This window comes from Aethalodelphis obliquidens, unplaced genomic scaffold (genome assembly GCF_003676395.1).
Source record: "Aethalodelphis obliquidens isolate GAN/ISIS:26980383/991018 unplaced genomic scaffold, ASM367639v1 scaffold38, whole genome shotgun sequence".
Lineage (NCBI taxonomy): Eukaryota > Metazoa > Chordata > Mammalia > Artiodactyla > Delphinidae > Aethalodelphis > Aethalodelphis obliquidens.
This window is the reverse complement of record NW_020837982.1, coordinates 5,258,353-5,277,461: the sequence shown is the minus strand read 5'-3', so window position 1 is coordinate 5,277,461 and position 19,109 is coordinate 5,258,353. Positions and strand designations below refer to the sequence as shown.

The 19,109-nt window shown below is 35.1% G+C and overlaps 1 protein-coding gene across 2 annotated transcripts in view; it reads right to left on the bottom strand.

Annotated features, from left to right (window-relative positions):
• GOSR1 (golgi SNAP receptor complex member 1) overlaps positions 1-19,109 on the bottom strand; it is a 50,056-nt gene that overhangs the window by 30,577 nt on the left and 370 nt on the right. The window contains exons 2-6 of one of the 2 annotated variants that reach the window (XM_027130540.1): positions 16,921-17,035; positions 11,172-11,259; positions 10,699-10,806; positions 6,662-6,753; positions 3,319-3,393 (exon numbers count right to left, since the gene is read on the bottom strand). In XM_027130540.1, coding sequence (XP_026986341.1) covers positions 3,319-3,393; positions 6,662-6,753; positions 10,699-10,806; positions 11,172-11,259; positions 16,921-17,035 — 478 coding nt within the window. Of the gene's footprint in view, positions 1-3,318; positions 3,394-6,661; positions 6,754-10,698; positions 10,807-11,171; positions 11,260-16,914; positions 17,036-19,109 lie in introns of both variants that reach the window. The other variant, XM_027130539.1, reaches the window with a different exon arrangement.

The following is a 19,109-nucleotide window of genomic DNA, read 5'->3' as shown; positions in this document are numbered from 1 at the left end:
CAATGAAAGCTAGCTTATCCACCAAATAGGAAGAGAAATGACTATCTTCTCTAAGATAAACTGCTACAAGATAACAACATTTATTTTTAGACAAAAAGAATATTAAGAAGAGCTTTAAAAGCAATTCATTACCAAGTCAGTTTTTTTTAATAAAGTTTACCATTCATTTATAAAAACTGCTTTACTCTTTTTCAAGACAAAAATATGGATTTTTTTTTTTTTTTTTCTGTTACGTGGGCCTCTCACTGTTGTGGTCTCTCCCGTTGTGGAGCACAGGCTCCGGACGCACAGGCTCAGCAGCCATGGCTCACGGGCCTAGCCGCTCCGTGGCATGTGGGATCTTCCCGGACTGGGGCACGAACCCGCGTCCCCTGCATCGGCAGGCGGACTCTCAACCACTGCGCCACCAGGGAAGCCCAAAAATATGGACTTTCGAAGCAAGTTGTAGAAATTTACATTAACATGAAAAAATATTTTATGAAGAATCAAATAAAAATGTAAATATGCTTTTTGCCATAAAAAGTATGACCCTACTGCGCAAAATCAAATGAGTTACCTGAGTTACTGAGTAGTTTAAAAGAAAAAACACCTTTATTCATGAAAGATCAAACTAAAAAGTACCCTAACAGCAAATCTGGCCTCTTCATTACAAATGGTCTTGCTGCAATACATAATCTCTTGCTGTCCATTTCACTTTTAGGTTAATTTAACTATTACTTCTTCTTCTTCTTTTTTTTTTTAAATTTTTTTTGCCACTCCATGTGGCTTGTGGGATCTTAGTTCCTGGACCAGGGATCATACCTGGGCCCACGGCAGTGAGAGCTCACGTCTTAACCATTGGACCACCTATGCTTCTTGTGCTTGGCTGTTTGACCTATGTTTTCTCTAATGAAAATATATTTCTTATTTAAAAAAAAAAATCTATTGCCTGAGAATTTTCGCCTATCTTCATGGCATGAGTTAGAAAAAAATCAAGTAACTGTTCCTGAGAGCACTGGCAGAATATGCTACTAATGGGACTCTAAAGTAGCAAAAATTTAGAGGGAATTTTGACAATACTAAATCAAAAGCTTTAAAAATGAATGTATTTTTTAATCCTACAATGCCAATTCTAGGAATTTATCATAAGGAAATAATTATGGATATATGCAAAGACTTCAGTATGTACAATAATAAAAACTAGAAATAATCCAAAAGGCCAACACTCATTAGGTTACATGAATTATGGTTTATCTGTATTATAGGATATGTAGACTATTAAAAGTTAAAAGAACTATTCAAAAACAAACAAAAAAAATTGTCAAATAACATGGGAGAAGGCTCACAACCTACTGATGAGTAAAAAATGGTATCGCATCTGTACTGATAAGTGTTTCAAACTGTCTTTTCTGTGTTGCTGAATTATTATTCATACTTTCTAAAATGAGTACTATAAAAAGTACGTATAGCTTTTACGTTAAAAAGTTATTCTAAAAAAATTCTTCCTCAAAGCACTTAGCAAATGAAAGAGAAACAACATTGAAAAAGAGAAACTTTTTCATATCATTATTACTTTGTATATATGTTAGTCCATAATTTTTTATTATTTTATTACTTCACAAGTATTTGTAATTTACACAAAATATTGATTTTTCTAAACCATATTTGGAAGCTCTGTGCTTTAATACTGAAAGCAATGACTAAACTCTTGTTATTGAGATTAAGCCTTAGTGTTAACAATTCCCCTCATTTATCAGCTCATGTTTCACTCAACTTCATCCTGCCTCAGTTTCTCTCTGTACGGAGTAAGCACATACTAACTTCTCACAAGAATGCTGAAAGGAATATATGTAAAGTATATCATACATAAAATCACCTGGGAAACAAAATGGTAAATACCTTTTGATTGCCAATTTTCTTATCATTTTTATAACCCTAAACAAATTACTTCAGCTGTGTGCCCCTGAACTATTATATTTATTTTCCTGTAAAATGAACAATATTAAACTCCTGAAGGGTTTCCTCTGAATTACTAAAATGAATGCAAAACTAAAATTTTTCATATAAAATTTATAATAAACAATATGTTCTGAAATAATGAAATAAAGAATATCAATTTATATAATAACTCTGGTATACTCTTTTCAGCATCTAAACATCCTTAAAGTAATTAAACTATTGCATTTCTGTTTAACTTCTTTTGGGGTTGATAAATATAAAAATGTTAATGCAAGCTAATATTTATTTTTATGCTACTTGAGTATCTTATTCCTTAAATTACTCTGTACCCCAAGAATATATTAATATAGTTTTGGATATAACGCAAAATTCTTTTTATGGTGGTCTCTATCAAATACAAAAAGAACTACCAAAGCTATAAATAACTATAAACTAAACATACTCTAGGAAAGGCTGCCCCCTTGTGCCAATCAATAATATTTAACATTTTAAGAAATAACAACTTTCTGACACTTAGAAGCACTCAGACTTCTACTAAAAAGGTCTTGATCTTTCCATGTTCTGATTTCAACAGCTCATATTTAAAGTGGTAATCTTTAAAGAAAAACAAATTGAACAGCACATTAAGCGCATATGGACATGACTAATTTATGACATTCAGCAGCAAATATCAACATAATTCATATCATTTAACTACCATGGATATTAGCTGCTCAAGTGCTTAGAGGCTGAGCTCAGAGAGAGAAGTAATTTTCTGATCCTTAAGTTCTATAACAAAATACAAAGAAAGTAATTAAAGAAACCAGTGTATTTCAAAAGGAAAATAGATAAAGCAGGGATAGAGTATGGTGGCTTGTTTTTATATATGTGTGTGTGTGTGTGTGTGTGTGTGTGTGTATCTCGTTCATCCAAGTTTTTAGGTATTTTCTTCTGAGTTCTTGGGAGATAAGATATTTTCTTTGAATTTGATGTATGGCCAATTACCCTTTGTAAAGCTTCTTGACATATATAAGTGGTATCAGGCCATTCAAACATAAGTCAGTATCAATATTATTACTATTATTATTACCAGTAATCTATAGTAGTGGACAAAGTATTACAGCAATAGACTCACTAAAGAAAACAAACATTAAGGCAATAAAAGACATATTACAGGTAACAAGTAATGAATGCATATTTTGTATATCTGATAGCATCATATTGTTCCTAATTATGGTCAGAACAGTTGCAATTCTATTTCTACCCAATAGGATCATTAGAAGAATTAAATGAATTAGCATTGATAAAGCACTTACTATAATAAACACCATAAAATGTTTGCTATATATGTGAATAAATAAGTAGGTACTATATAGTATGCATTTTTTCAATAATACCTACTTTCGAAGGTGGTCATGTTCTTTCAAAAATAGTTCAGTTCTTCTGTTGTTTACTCCAGACCCACTTTTATATGACCTAGAACAAAAATAAAGAAAACTTAAGAACATTTTTGGTACATGTTATAAAAAAGGATTAAATGATTGACTCAAGTAATATCCAAAGTGGACAAATTGAGCCTCTCCATAGTTTTGAATAAACAATTATAATGTATAATCCTTTTCATTTCCTTCTAAAAATAGCATCTATCATAAATAGATAAATATGACTGGCTCTCTAACTTAGGCCTAAGACTTTATTATTTTTCACCAAAATAATCCAACATTCTTAAACAAAAATCTTACTTTTTCCTTTTTTTGATTTTATATACATTTATTAATAACTCTTCTAAAAGTGTTTATTTTGTATCAGTTGCCAAAAATTCCAACTCACTAAAAGTACATGAAAAGAGAAGATACATTCATTCGTTTATTCATTAACTCAGCAAATATTTATTCAACATTTGTGAGGTACCAGACATTATAACAGTAAAACATGCTACCTAGCCACAAGTTGGTCATAGAGAGTTTAGAGAGGTACATAAATTATATAATTGTGATTCAGTGTAATAGGAACTATTATGATAATAGTTATATACAAAAGAAGAGAGTAGTCATTTCTATAGGGCAGGGGGTAGATTAGAGAGACTATGAGAAATACAGAAACATTCTTAAAGAGAGAAAATCCTCAAAGGGTACCCTGTAGAACGAGTGATAATTTAGTTATAAAAAGTGGAAGATTATTCCAGGAAGGAAGGAGAGCGTGTGCAGCATCATGAGGTGTGGAAGAACAGAGTGTCTTCAGAAAACTTTGCATTGTCCATCTTGAAGAGTAAGGTTTGGGAGGATACTGTAAAAGATGAGGAAAGGAGAGGCCTTTAAAGCCATTACTTTTCCTTTCTTTGTCTATTATCTCCTATATCTTTATTTTCCCCAAGTGGGAATAATACTTTGTTGGGGTTTTTTTTGGTTTGTTTTATTTTTGGACGCATTGGGTCTTCGTTGCTGCGCACGGGCTTTCTGTAGCTGCAGTGAGCGGAGGCTACTCTTCGTTGCCGTGCTCGGGCTCTAGATGCACGGGCTTCAGTAGTTGTGGCTCTTGGGCTTGGCTGTTCTGCTGCATGTGGGATCTTCCCGGACCAGGGCTCGAACCCGTGTCCCCTGCATCGGCAGGCAGATTCTTAACCACTGCACCACCAGGGAAGTCCGGGAATACTACTTTGGATTGATTACTACACAGCACATGGGGTGGGGAAGCTATTGAAATGGAATGTTTCCCTTCACAATGATACACGCAGTCCATCAACTGAAGTCTAAGGAACACAAAAAAGGAAGCTAAAGATCTGCCAGTTGTGGCATACTTAAGGATTTCTATCCTGGTCTTAAGTTCATTACAATTTACTAGAAAACGCTTTGTATCATTACTATCAACACTTACACGTTTCAGTTCCTTACTTACAAAGTATCAAGAACAAAATAAAAAATTTAAGTAACTGCACATACACCGCAGTAAGACAAAAGAGGGTCATGCTGGTAAAACTGAATCACTAGCTGAGAGTAGGGCTGATGTGCAAAGCGCAGTGGGAAAGAAAACACCAGGAAAAGCAGCATGATATAACCAAGAACACAATGGACTTGGAAGACTGATGACTAGCCAGTTAACCTTAGATAACTCTTAATACCTAGTTTTATAAAATGGGACTAATAATTTATATCTATACCCAAAGATTATATGAGGCCAAAAAAGAGAGAATATATGAAAAAGCAGTGTGTAACTGCAGAAAAAATTCTTAAATGTCAGTTATTACTACTATATCTCATTTCACTAATCATATTCTGCCATGTATCATATTAATTTGAGTATGTGCCTTACTCCCCTCTAGCATCTAGAGGGCCATGTTGATCTTTTCATTTCTACCTTCTACTGTGACTGACATATTATCTTACTCATGGTTGGTAATCAGGAAATAGTTTAGTAAATGGATGAACATGTTTCTTTTATGATCATCTTTTAGAAAACAAGTTATTACATTGGAATGTAGTCTAACAATTCCCACAAACTGAATGGTAGTTAAAAGCCTACACATCAAAGGCTGTCCGCTACACTGATTCTCAACGCATTCTTTAAAATACCTATGTAAATAGACTATACAGAAAACAGACACAAGACTTATATATGTGCCAGAGAACTAAAAATATTCCAAAATTCCTAATATGGCAAAAATGTTTCATTTTTTTCACTCCTATATGTTATACAAAGTACATATGACTAAATATAAGAAACACAGATAAAACACAGACAAACAATAAACATTAATTTTCCAAGATAATTTCTGGAGGTAGAAACACAACTGGTGACTGGATAATCCTGGTTTAGAGTTTTGGACAAAAATTTTGCATGGGATGAATATTAAATGATCTCTCCTGCAAAACTGTCTTACTGTTACAACAAAATAAAGGAACTCTAAGAAAATATTTATCAGAGTACACATGATATATATCAGTTCATGAGATGGTAGTACACATCATAGTTCATGAAACATAAGTATCATACTTATGAAACTTAAGCTTATCACAAGTGAGACAATGATAGCCATCAACAGATGGTCCAAAAGTGGAAAGTCTGCAGCTTTAATTAGATGCCCAATGGATTTAACCCTGTCAGTCATGTACAGCTGTGAAAAACATTTTGAAAATGTGTATAAAATGCTAGAATATATTATTAAAGGTGAGGTAAAGGAATGGAAGAAAAGAATACATTTTTAAAATTATGGCTTAAGAGCAGCATAAAAATGTTGGGAGTCTTTAAATAATTTGACTAAAGTTATGAGTCTGTATGAAATCTGGAAAAAACAGATTTCAGATTCCAGGGAAGTAAAGGCTACTTTGATAGCTACCTAAGTATTGATATGTAATTGTTGGGGCAAGGGAGAGGGTAGGGGGATAGACAGTAATCAGGAAGGGAAACACGGACAGCTTCATTTATCGGTAACGTTATAATGCTTAAGGTGGGTGGTAGGAGATCAGAGAAGAACTCACGAAGACATCATCTAAACTGGACTTTGAATTAAGACAGGAAAGTCAAGGTTGGCAGGAGCCAATGATAAAACTAGGGGAAACTGGAGATAAGACAGCAAAGTAGATTAGGACTATACTGGAGCAGCAATGTTTAAAGAACAGTGAAATGGGAATTAGAAACCTTGAAATCTAAACCATGGTTCTGCCACTCAATTTGCTATTAATCATGGATATACTCTAAATCTGATTCTGAATAAACATCCTACGAAAAAATATAAAAGGTAACTTACTCAATATCCTTTCGTACTGATCCCATGAGATTCTCCCTTTCCCGTATTGCCACAAAGTTTGCTTTGGTTTTATGGAATTCATGTGTATAATCCTGCAATCAATCAACATCTAGAATCAACACTAGCTAACTATAAATTTTCACCTTATTGAGCCAGTTATGTATTGTTATATTACAAATTTCTGCCCAGAAAACTGCTATTTAAGAAATCAAATTGCCAAGAGGTAAAAATAACATTATAATCACTTTCCTGAAGAGTGACCAACTTCTTTCAAATGAAAACAATTTGGAGGTAGGGGAACAGTGCCACTAAATCACTATCCTTTGTATCCCCTAGTACCTTGTCTTATGGGGCAGAATTGTAAAGAAAAAATAATTCTCAGATAACATGACTTCAAATAGCCTAGGATAAAACTTAAGAGGCTCCTTCTACTCATCAGTGTACCCAATGGGGCTTATTTTCAAATTTCACCTTTTTGGAACTCCTGCAGAAATTTAATTCCTAAACTAATCAAAAGAAGAACAGAAGAGACCTATAAAGAATAAAATAATTTTAAATATTTTCCTTTCTTTTTCTACCATATTTTTAAGTTGCTAAGGAGTATTCATTACTTTAAAAAATTCAGATCAGTATATAAAAAAGATAAAAAACATAATGCCACCTCCCAGAGAGCCCTTTAAAAACAAAAATAATACATGAACATGGGGTACCATGAACTAAAAGAGTACCAAAAAGAACAGAAGTAAAAACCATCTTGCTCCACAGTTCTTAATATTATGATCACTGTCTTTCAGTTTCTTTCAGGAAATATGTTTTTGCATATATGAGTTTATTATTTCTTTCATTTATGATAAAGAAATCATACTATATTCTGCTGCAACCTTATTTTTTGTAGTTCATAAAGTATGAAGTAATCCTTCCATATCAGCAAATTGAAATCTACGTTCTTTTTAATATTTAAGTTAATTTTTAAATTATGACTATAGTAATTTAATAAATTCTCTACTGATAAACATTTTAGTTGCCTTTTTTTTGCTGTTAAAAAAATGCTTCAATAAACACTCTTGTGTATATATTTTATTGAACTAAATGTATTTAAAGGGTAAATGCCTAGCAGAATAACTGGGTCAAAGAATCTTACATGAATTTGATAGTGTTAAAATGCCTTCTAGAAAGACTACATCAACTTACATGCCCAGCAAATGGATGAGTGCCCATTTTTCTACACTCTTGCCAACAATGGGTTACAAATGCTTCAACATTTGCTAACTTGACAGGTGAAAAATCATATCTCATTTTTTTTCCATATCTCATTTTGATTTGTATACTTTCATTTGGGAATGTGGCTGACCATATTTTTATGATTTTGGCCACTCATTTTCTGTAAACAAGTTCATATCCTTTGCCCATTTTTCTACTGGGTTGCTTTTTTCTTATTTCTATTATCTCTGTATATTAAGCAAACTAGTCATTTATTATAGTTTCTGGTATCAGGTCTTGCTTAGGGAAGTCCTTTACTACCCCAAAATGTACAATTTCACCCATGCTTTACTCTGAAATTTTATTGTTTCTTTTTCTACATATAAATCTTTGATCCATTTGGAATTTACTCTGGATAGGAGGAATGAGATAGAAATTGAGGGGTTTTTCCCCTCAAATAGTTAGCAAATTGTTACAGCTTTATTTATTTTATAATCCCTCTTTTTTCCATTGATTCAAAATAGCACCTTTATCAGAAAGTAAATTTTCATGCATGTTTGAGTCTATATATGAACTCTACTCTATTCATCTACTTTTTCTCCAGAATCAAACAGTTTTATTATTCTAGCTTAACAGGTTTTAACAGGTGGCAGAATTAGGCATCCTTTACTACTTATCTTCATTTTCACATGGGTTTTTTTCTTGGTTATTCTTATATAACTATAATTCCAAATAAACTTTGGTGTCATTTTGCTGTTTTTTAAAAAATGAAACAAACAAAAACCCCTATTATTTCCACTGGGATAAGATTCAATATATAGGCTGATTTAGAGAGAAATCATCCCATCCAAAAGCAGAGTAAGGGCTTCCCTGGTGGCACAGTGGTTCACAGTCTGCCTGCCGAAGCAGGGGACATGGGTTCGTGCCCCGGTCTGGGAAGATCCCACACGCCACGGAGCAGCTAGGCCCGTGAGCCATGGCCGCTGAGCCTGCGCGTCCGGAGCCTGTGCTCCGCAACAGGAGAGGCCACAACAGTGAGAGGCCTGCGTACCGCAAAAAAATAAAAAAATAAATAAATAAATAAAAAAGCAGAGTAAACCTTCTTTTATGTTCCTCAGTAGAGTTTTATACATTTAAATCCTATACATCCTTATTAAATTATACATAAAATTTTAATAGTTTCTTCCATTGTACTTTCTAACAGATTACTGTTTGTGTGTAGGAAAACTACTTGCTTTTATATATTAATTTTATAAGTCATCAACTTACTGAATGTTTCCAATTTTTTTTTTAGTTAGTTTTCTTGGTTTGTATTAGCTATATAATCTTATCATTACCACAGAATACAGATTTTGTCTCCCTTTTCAGTCTTTATATCTTGTTCTTTTTATTGTGTAACTGAACAACCAAGAACTTCTAAACAATGTTAAACATCTATGGGGATTGTGGGTATTCCTGTCTTGCTTTTTTTTTTTTCAAATATATTTAGTTATTTACTTTTGGCTGTGTTGGGTCTTTGTCGCTGCACATGGGCTTTCTCCAGTTGCCGCGAGCAGGGGCTACTCTTCGTCACAGTGTGCAGGCTTCTCATTGCGGTGGCTTCTCTTGTTGCAGAGCACAGGCTCTAGGCGCATGGGCTTCAGTAGCTGTGGCATGCAGGCTCAGTAGTTGTGGCTCGCGGACTCTAGAGCACAGGCTCAGTAGTTGTGGCACATGGGCTTAGTTGCTCCACAGCATGCAGATCTTCCTGGACCAGGGATTGAACCCATGTCCCCTGCATTGGCACACGGATCCTTAACCACTGAGCCACCAGGGAAGTCCCTCCTTGTCTTGTTTTCTTTTTTCCAGTGGGAAAGCTTTTAGTGCTTTATTATTAAGCATTATGACAGATTTTAATCTGATGTACACATTTTTGCATTAGGTAAATAAAGTATCCTTCTAGTCCTATTTTTAACAAGTTTTAAAAATTAGAAATGGTGGAATTTTTTCAATATTAAAAAATTTGGGGACTTGCCTGTTGGCGCAATGGTTAAGAATCCACCTGCCAATGCAGGGGACACAGGTTTGAGCCCTGGTCCAGGAAAATCCCACATGCCGCGGAGCAACTAAGCCCATGCACCACAGCTACTGAGGCTGCACTGTAGAGCCCGCGAGCCACAACTACTGAGCCTATGTGCCACAACTACTGAAGCCCGTGTGCCTAGAGCCTGTGTTCCGCAACAAGAGAAGCCACTGCAATGAGAAGCCCACGCACTGCAACAAAGAGTAGCCCCTGCTAGCCGCAACTAGAGAAAGCCCATGCGCAACAACGAAGACCCAACGCAGCCAAAAAAAAAAATTTGCCTTCCTATTTGTACCACTATATTTTTAACACCTCCCATGTAAATCTTTAAAAGTTTTTTCATTTTATTGGTATACTTTTAATATTTTTCTCAAACAATACACTAAATATAGCAAATTACTTCTCTTCCATGTTATCTTCAAAGCTTGATGAAAGTATACTCTAAACCACCATATGACTGCTTATGCGTGACCACTGGCTATTTCACTGTTTCAGCTAGCTAGCAAGATCTTCCACAGTAGAAGTATACTTACCTACTGATGAATATTATTCAATTTTACCAGGCAAAAGCAAGAGCTGCTAACCATTTTCAGAATTTTATAATATCAAGAAAAAAAAGTAAAACAGGACAAACTTCTATAGCATGGCATTTATCCTCTTACAAGATTTTTCCCTTTGTTCCCCTACATACACGTGAACACATTCTATTCATAGAGTAAAAAAAAACCCTAAAACTTCCTATAATAACATAAAAATCTCAAGCCCAATGTACTACCTGCAATATGTCTCTATGTCGCTGTAATGTATGCATCAATGCTGCATTCAAGGAGGGGACACCGGCACTGTTGGTATATTCTGCCATTTTATCATTTACTCCTGTAAGCTAAAACAGAAAAAAAAAAAAAAGAAAGAAAAAGAAAACCAATAAAAATATTTTAGAAAGCACTGTAAAGAGATAAAAGTAAATTATATGCCTATATGCCTTTCTGGCTAACAGCAAAAAACAAAAACAAAACCAAGAAGACAGCAGGCAAGGGTTCAGTATTTCCCCAAAATAATCCATAAAGGCTAAAATAACATCCATAGGACCTGGGAATGGCTGTCATCAAAATTCAAGTGGCCTGGGGAGGCATACACCTTGAATGAAAGGGTGATTTCAATAAATACGTCTGCATTAATATAATCTAGTACCATATCTAACAGGTACACAGTTATTAGCAAAACAGCCATTTAACAGAAGGTACTCACCCTTGCCAAAAGCTGTTCAATCTCAATCGCCATAGTTTCAAACATTCTGTCTTGGCTTGATCCATTTAAAAGGGGTGTTGTGTCAGAGCTGAAGAGAAGTTCAAATAAAGAGTATCCATTACTTAAACCTAATCCTTTAAAATATACTTAAAATAATAAGGTAATTATTCTTAAAGAGGTCAAGTGGAACCCCGGAGACATTCTTTTTGTTTCATAAGAAGTTTTTCTATAAAGATCACACATCCTAAATATTAAATTCAGTATAAAATATAAGTGAATGTAAGACTGTCCCAAGCTTTAATACATCCAATCTTAATAATGCAAAGAAATTCTAAATGCTTGTTTACTGTTTCCCAAATGAAAGTAACTTAAACTATGGCAGTGCCCAATTAAATGCTGTATCTAAAGGAACAAATTATGTGAAATAAAATTGCAGACCTATGTAGTACGGCATCTAAGAAGAGCCATAAAATGTATTACAAATTATGTTAGCTCTGTGAGGAATAACCTTTAAAATTTTTACCTCAATTATGGTTCCTGAGACCTTAATTTAAGTTCTCTTTTCCTTCTATGACTCTTTCCAAGAAGAAATAAAATTGAGATTTAAACAATCCACAGATTGGATAAATAGTTATTAAATAATCAGGAACTGGCTTTAAGTCTAATACAGATAGCCACATCCAGCAGGGAAGTTTTAATACCAATCCTTTACATTTCCACTTATACTACATAATTGTTTCTGTTTTGCTTTGCAAAAATGTATTTAACTGTCTTCTGAAATCTTAATAGTCAATCCTAACTTTTTACAAGTGAAACTATGTTTGACAAATTCAAATTCTAAAACCACATGTCTTGAAAGTTTCATTTGTCTCTTTTGAAAAACCATTAACCTTCATTAGGTCCCAAGTGGTATATACTATCATATGAGCAGCTGCACCTCAATACTGATCTTAGTTATACTGAACACAGATAAATACCAGGAAATGACTATGCTCTCCAACCTTACTGAAGACTTTTTCTTGCCCTGTGACAGTTGCTTGGGTGCAGTAAATGAAAAGATTAAATAACCAGTTTAATGGTAAATTTACCTTAGCTCTTTCCCTTTTCTACATACACATCTACAGCAATAGTAACAAGCAGTGAAATAGCCAATAAGGAGGATTTTTATTTTAGGATGTTTAACTAGGTCCAAATTTTTATTTCTTTAAAAATTTTAATTTATTTGCCTTAAAATATCTCATTCTTGATCATGTGTCAGAGCCAACCCAAGGTTCTCTGCTTATCTCAGAACATGCCCATGTGAACTGCTCTATATACTACTAATACAGATCCTCCCCTACCAGAAATAAGGAAAAGAACAATGGGCCAATAACATAAGCTCCGTCAGGAGGAAAACTGCCTATGTCTTGCTCACAGATATATGCTTATCACTGAGAATAGTGCTTGGCACACAGTAGATGCTCTTTAGATACTTGTTGAATGGATGAGGAGGCAATCTCTACACTCACCATTCTCAGGGAGGTATGAGTCCGGGGAAAAGGTCAAAAACATACTCTCCACAATACTAAGATTCAGTTAAATTTAATTCATTTTATAAGTACATGGTGATTCATAAGATCATAAAGTTCTCAAAATACAAAAAGTAAAAAAATTACTCCTGAAAGAAACTTCTGGTTGTCACTGAGTTTATTCATTATGATGTGCTTTCAACCTGGGCAACAAACAAAACTTTAGAATGCACATTGGATCTTGGTCCTCATGGCTCTAGGTTTCTCATTAAAAGGGACAGTGAGGCTGAAGTAATTCCACAAACTCATTTCCAATTTGTTGTAGAATTTCTGAGGGAATGTTCTTGAATAGTTTCCCCTTTAAAGGAGTCATAAAAGTACAGGCATACCTTAGAGATATTGTGGGTTTAGTTCCAGACCACCACAATAAAGCAAGTATCTCGATAAAGTGAGTCACACTAATTCTTTGGCTTCCCAGTGCATATAAAAGTTACGTTTACAATTTACTGTAATCTATTAAGTCTGCAATAGTATTATTCTAAAAAACCAATGTACCTATCTTAATTTAAAAATACTTTATAGCTAAAAAATGCTAACCATCATCTGAGCCTTCAGTGAGTAATCTTTTTGCTGGTGGAGAGTCCTGCCCTGATGTTGATGGCTGCTGACTGATCCGGGTCCTAAAGGCTGGGGCGGCTGGGGCAATTTTAAAAAAACAAGACAATACTGATGTTGCTGAACTGATGGACTCTTCCTTTTGTGAACGATTTCTCTGCGGCAGGCAATGCTACTTGATAGCATTTTACCCACAGTAGAACTTCTTTCAAAATTGGAGTCAATCCTCTCAAACCCTGCTGCTGCTTTATCAACTAAGTTAATGTAATATTCTAAATCCTTTGCTGTCATTTCAACGATCTTCATAGCATCTTCACCGGAAGTAGATTCCATCTCAAGAAACCATTCACCTTTAAGAAATTTATATATCTACAGGAAACAACGCCTCATCTGTGCAAGTTTTATCATGAGACTGCAGCAATTCAGTCACATCTTCAGGCTTCACTTCTAATTCTAGTTCTCTTGCTATTTCCACCACATTTGTAGTTATTTCCTCCACTTAAGTCTTGAACCCCTCAAAGTCACCCATGACGTTTGGAATCAACTTCTTCCAAATTCCTGTTAATGTAGTTATTTTGACCTCGTCCCATGAATCATGAATGTTCTTAACGGCATCTAGAATGGTGAATCCTTTCCAGAAGATTTTCAACTGACTTTGCCCAGATCCATCAGAAGAATCACTATCTACGGAAGCCATAGAAATGTATTTTTGAAATAATAAGACTTGAAAGTTGAAATTACTCCTTAATCCATGGGCTACAGAATGGACATTGTGTTAGCAGTCATGAAAATAACATTAATCTCATTGTACATCTCCATCAGGGCTCTTGGGTGCATTGTCAATGTGCAGTCATACTTTGAAAGGAATCTTTTTTCCTGAGAGTAGGTCTCATCAATGGGCTGAAAATATTCAGTAAACCATGTTGTAAACAGATGTGCTGACATCCAGGCTTTGTTGTTCCATTTATAGAACACAGGCAGAGTAGATTTAGCATAATTCTTAAGGGCCCTAGGATTTTTGGAATGGTAAATGAGCACTGGCTTCAACTTAAAGTCACCAGCTGCATTAGCCCCTAACATGAGAGTCAGCCTGTCCTTTGAAGCTCTGAGGCATCAACTTCTAACTATGAAAGTCCTACGTGGCATCTTCTTCCAATAAAAGGCTGTTCTGTCTACACTGAAAATGTGCTATTTGGTGTAGCCACCTTCATTAATCACCTTAGCTGCATCTCCTGGATTACTTGCTGCAGCTTCTGCATCAGCACTTGCTGCTTCACCTTGCTCGTTTATGTTACGGAGACGGCTTCTTTCCGTAAATCTCTTGGATCAACCTCAACTAGCTTCACACTTTTCTTCTGCAGCTTCCTCACCTCTCTCAGCCTTCACAGAATTGAAGAGTTAGGGCCTTGCTCTGGATTAGGCCCTGGCTTAAGGGAATGTTGTGGCTGGTTTGACCTTTTATTCAGACCACTCAAACTTTCTCCATATCAGCAATAAGGCTTTTCACTCTCTTATCATTCGTGTGTTCACTGGAGTAGCACTTTTTAATTTCTTTCAAGAACTTTTCCTTTGCATTCAGAACTCGGTTGTTTAGAACAACAGGCCTAGCTTTCAACTGATCTCGACTTTCAATATGCCTTTCTTACCAAGCTTAATCATTTCCAGCTTTTAATTTAAAGTGAGAGACGTGCAACTCTTCCTTTCACTTGAACACTTAGAGGTCACTGTAGTTATTAATTGGTCTAATTTCAATACTGTTGTGTCCCAGGGAATAGGGAGGCCTGAGGAGAGGGAAAGAGATGGCGGAAGGACCTGTCCACGGAGGAATCAGAACACACATAACATTTATCAATTAACTTTGTCATCTTATAGGGGTGCAGTTTGTGGTGCCCCAAAACAATTACAAAGTAACATCAAAGGTCACTGATCACAAATCACCAGAAGAAATATATCCTAATAATGAAAAAGTTTGAAATGTTGCGAGAATTACCAAATGTGACACAGATACACGAAGTGAGCAAATGCTGTTGGAAAAATGGCACCAACAGACTTCTAAACACAAGGCTGAAACCTTCAATTTGTAAAAAAATGCAATATCTGTGAAGCACATAGAACAAAGCGCAATAAAACAAGGTGCGTCTGAATTAAGATCGTGATACACAGAGAACACAGGAAAAGCATCATGTAATCGTATCTCTTAACAGTTTGGAGTTTTAAAATTGTATACTCACTGGCATAGTCAAATGGGAGACTTAAATTCAGGAAAAATGCTTTCTAGTGATAAAATAACTTTACTCATAGAAAAGAATATTTCTCATTCTCTTTACCTGTTAAATAAAGGCAAGCCGAAAGCAATGCATTGCAATCAAAGCTATGTGACATGCCAATAGCTTACTTTTAGCTCCTAAAGTCAATATGTTGGCCCTGCTATCTTTAATTCTTTAATCATGTGACCTTGTAAAAAGAAGCAACACTGGCTATAGTACTGAAATAAGACTTTTGTTGGAATGTACACAGAAAGGTTTGGAGCATGGGCTCAGGATATAGAAAGATCTGGTTTCAAATCCAAGCTCAGTTTTTATTATTACTAGCTGAAAAAATATCCCACCTACCACCAATCCTCAAGAAGGTATGTAAAATAAGTAAAAATGTTCCCAGCAGCCTTTATATAAAGCTCTTAAAAACAGGACCTGAGGCATGATGAACACTCTTGTGTTTAAAATTATTAAAATAAGCAAAAATTAGAAACAACACTCATCTACAGAATAAACTGATACAAGCACACAATGTAATACTATATGCAGCAAATGAATATACTAGAGTTAAATGTATCCATAGCTTAATCTCAAAAATAATGTTACACAAAAAAGCAAGTTGCAAAATAACTCTTACGAATTGTTCAGGAACACAAATATATATGTAGTAAAAATATATGGAGGTTACCCGGAGGGAGAAAATGGGATGCCATCAGGGGCCTCAACTGAATTGGTAATGATTATTTCTTAAAGTGGGAGATAGGCACATGGGGATCCATTATATTATTCTTTATATCTTCCTAAGTGTCTTAAATATTTCCTAATATTTTTCAAAACAAAGTGGATGGTCTAAAGTGAGTTTCAAAGATAAGAATACATTTAAGTATGTTCAAAATAGTAGTATACCAGTTTCTCAAAAAAGAACCAAAATTTAAAAGAGCTTCGATCATTAACAGTGAGGATACACACTGCATTAGATTAACTCTAAAACACCAGAATACCAGTAGGTATACTGTGCATTTGAGTAGTCTCTCAGATCCATTTAGCAATCAGAAAATATAAGAAATACAATGTGGGCAAAGCAACATTTCCTTATACTGGCTTATTTCTGATGCAAACTCACTCTTAAGCCTTAGCATTTTCCTCCTGACAACAACACAGTCTTTGCCTAAGGATCCCAAATAAATGTTCATCTCAAGACTTAAGAATTTTTATAAGTCACTAAAAAACAAGGCAAAAACAAAAAATAAAATACCAAAAATTTACCAATAGACCAAGTTACAGAGTTATATATTTTACTTTATTTTTTTAATGCTTCAAAAACATTATATAGTTTAAGGCATAATAGAGAGAATCTGGTAGTACCTATACCTGTCGCGTCTTCCATCTCGGGCACTGCTGTGACTGTAACTTGTACATAGTTTACTGAAGGAAACTAGTTTCAGGTCAAGCTCATTTTCCAGCTGTCGAGCCTGTTTCCTGAGATCTTTAACAAAATTACAAAAGCAAATAATTAGACACAAAAAATCCATCAGTAGATATAAAAATCACAAAACTTTTCTGAAGAAAACAAACTATGAAAATGATCATATATCTAGAGTCCCCCTTAAAGAAAAGTATTAAAAGAAGCAAACCAAACACCTACCCAGGAAAGCAAATTGTCACTTATTTAAACTTCAGATGAGGCAAAAAGGGGAGAAACAGTGGGAAATGCAAATTTTCAGCTTTATCCCAAAGACAGCTAGACAACAAATGCTGTTCTAACATCCCTGAAATTACTTATATAGCAACAACTAAAATTTTTAATTTTAATTCAGGGGAAAACAGAAGAGAATACAAATCACAAAGGAACCGAGTATGGTTTATGACAAGCATTATATCAATTTACCAGCTAACTTTATAAGAAAGAAACCATCACTGTTTTTGACAAGGATTTTCCTATCTCTTTATGTTCCAAAGCTTTATTAAGCTTATGAAATTCTTAACAGTACAGTGAGTAAGTGCTTGAGTGTAAAGAAAAAAATCACTGACAAAGATTTAAAAAACTGTCTTTCAATAAGCTTACTGAAAGATATTTGGAGAGGATGAGTTTGGCAGTAAACGATGTGCTACCGACAAGGTCAAATATAAGTAAAACAGAAATAAGAGTGTAAGTTTTTAAAGAACAGAAGCAAACAAGCATGCAGAGAAATTGGTATAATGGTTTGGCATCTAAGGTGGTTGAGTGAGAGGAAGCCCATATCTAGATGTGAATACTCTCATTAATGGTGAAGTAGAGGTCAAAATAAAAGGGCTGAAATACAGAAGGCATAGTATAAAGATCTCATCTTTCAGGAACAAGAATATGAAACATTATTTCAATATACTTATCAGCAACCAGAAGTAGGAAGCAGCATGCAGGTAATACAGGGGAGCACATTTTCTCAGAGACCAAACCTCAGTTAGAATCTCAGCTCAGCCTAAAGTTCTGAAGTTCTGAGAACTGGCTCTGATTTATTCACAATCTACTTAACCTATGAATCTCTGCTTTTTGTTTTTTAAACCCCTAGCTTCAGGGTTTTCCTATGCATTACTAATCATGTGTTTAAGGCACCTGGCACAGAGTAGGCTGTCAATAATAAGCTGCTATAATTATTAGAGCATGACGCTTCAAGAAAGTATAGCCTAATGACTAATGTTCAAGATACCAATAGCCACTTCTACATAATTTTAAAATATTTTCTAGCTAGCACACACATTTCAAATAACCGTTTTAATACATGTTTTAAACTATAAGCATGCTTCTCTGTAATTAGTAACTGTCTTCTATAGTAGAAAACATCAAGTAAAAGCATGTTGAAAGTATAACAAGCAAGTATGGATGACCTCAGAATTAAGTATTTTAGACCAAGTGGCTGATAGTGACAATACTGCTATTTGTGGTGGGTTCCAGAGGCTTCGGTGGGTAGCAAGAGGAAATAGGTTAAAAGGGAAAAGGGATTCGAAGAGTAGTTTCTATTTTGCAGTAAAGCAAAGAGACAACTGAAAGAAAAAGGTCAGCCTTCTCTGATCTCTGCTTATCATCATGGTCCAGGAATGAGTTTTACATGAGCCCATTTTATCAAACCATATTTTCAGATTAAATAAACTTGCTTGTCAAGTCACAAGATTTTTTTTGGCAGAAGAGGTAAAGCAAATGCAATAATTACAACTCACACTGGTTCTCTCAACTTTCTCTTTTTAAGAAAACCGATTTCCAGAGCAGAGGGTAAAGTTATTTCCTCTGCCTTCAAACGCGACTCCACACCCAATCCTCGAAGTCCCAGCCTGAAGGTGCCAAGCGGACCCAACAGGAGGGAGACATTCCGCTCACACAACTTCCCTCGATGGACCGGACTGACAAGTTTCTCCTTCCTCTTTTCCTACTCAACTGCCCAACAGTTACCTCAACTCTAAGGCGCTGATACCTCCAGTCTCCTGGACTCGGCATATTCTCGCTCAACACTCGTTTCCTCTCAGAGTTCACACCCAACCCCCTTCGTCCGAGTTCCGCTCCCCCCTCAACCCAGCTCTCCTCCGGC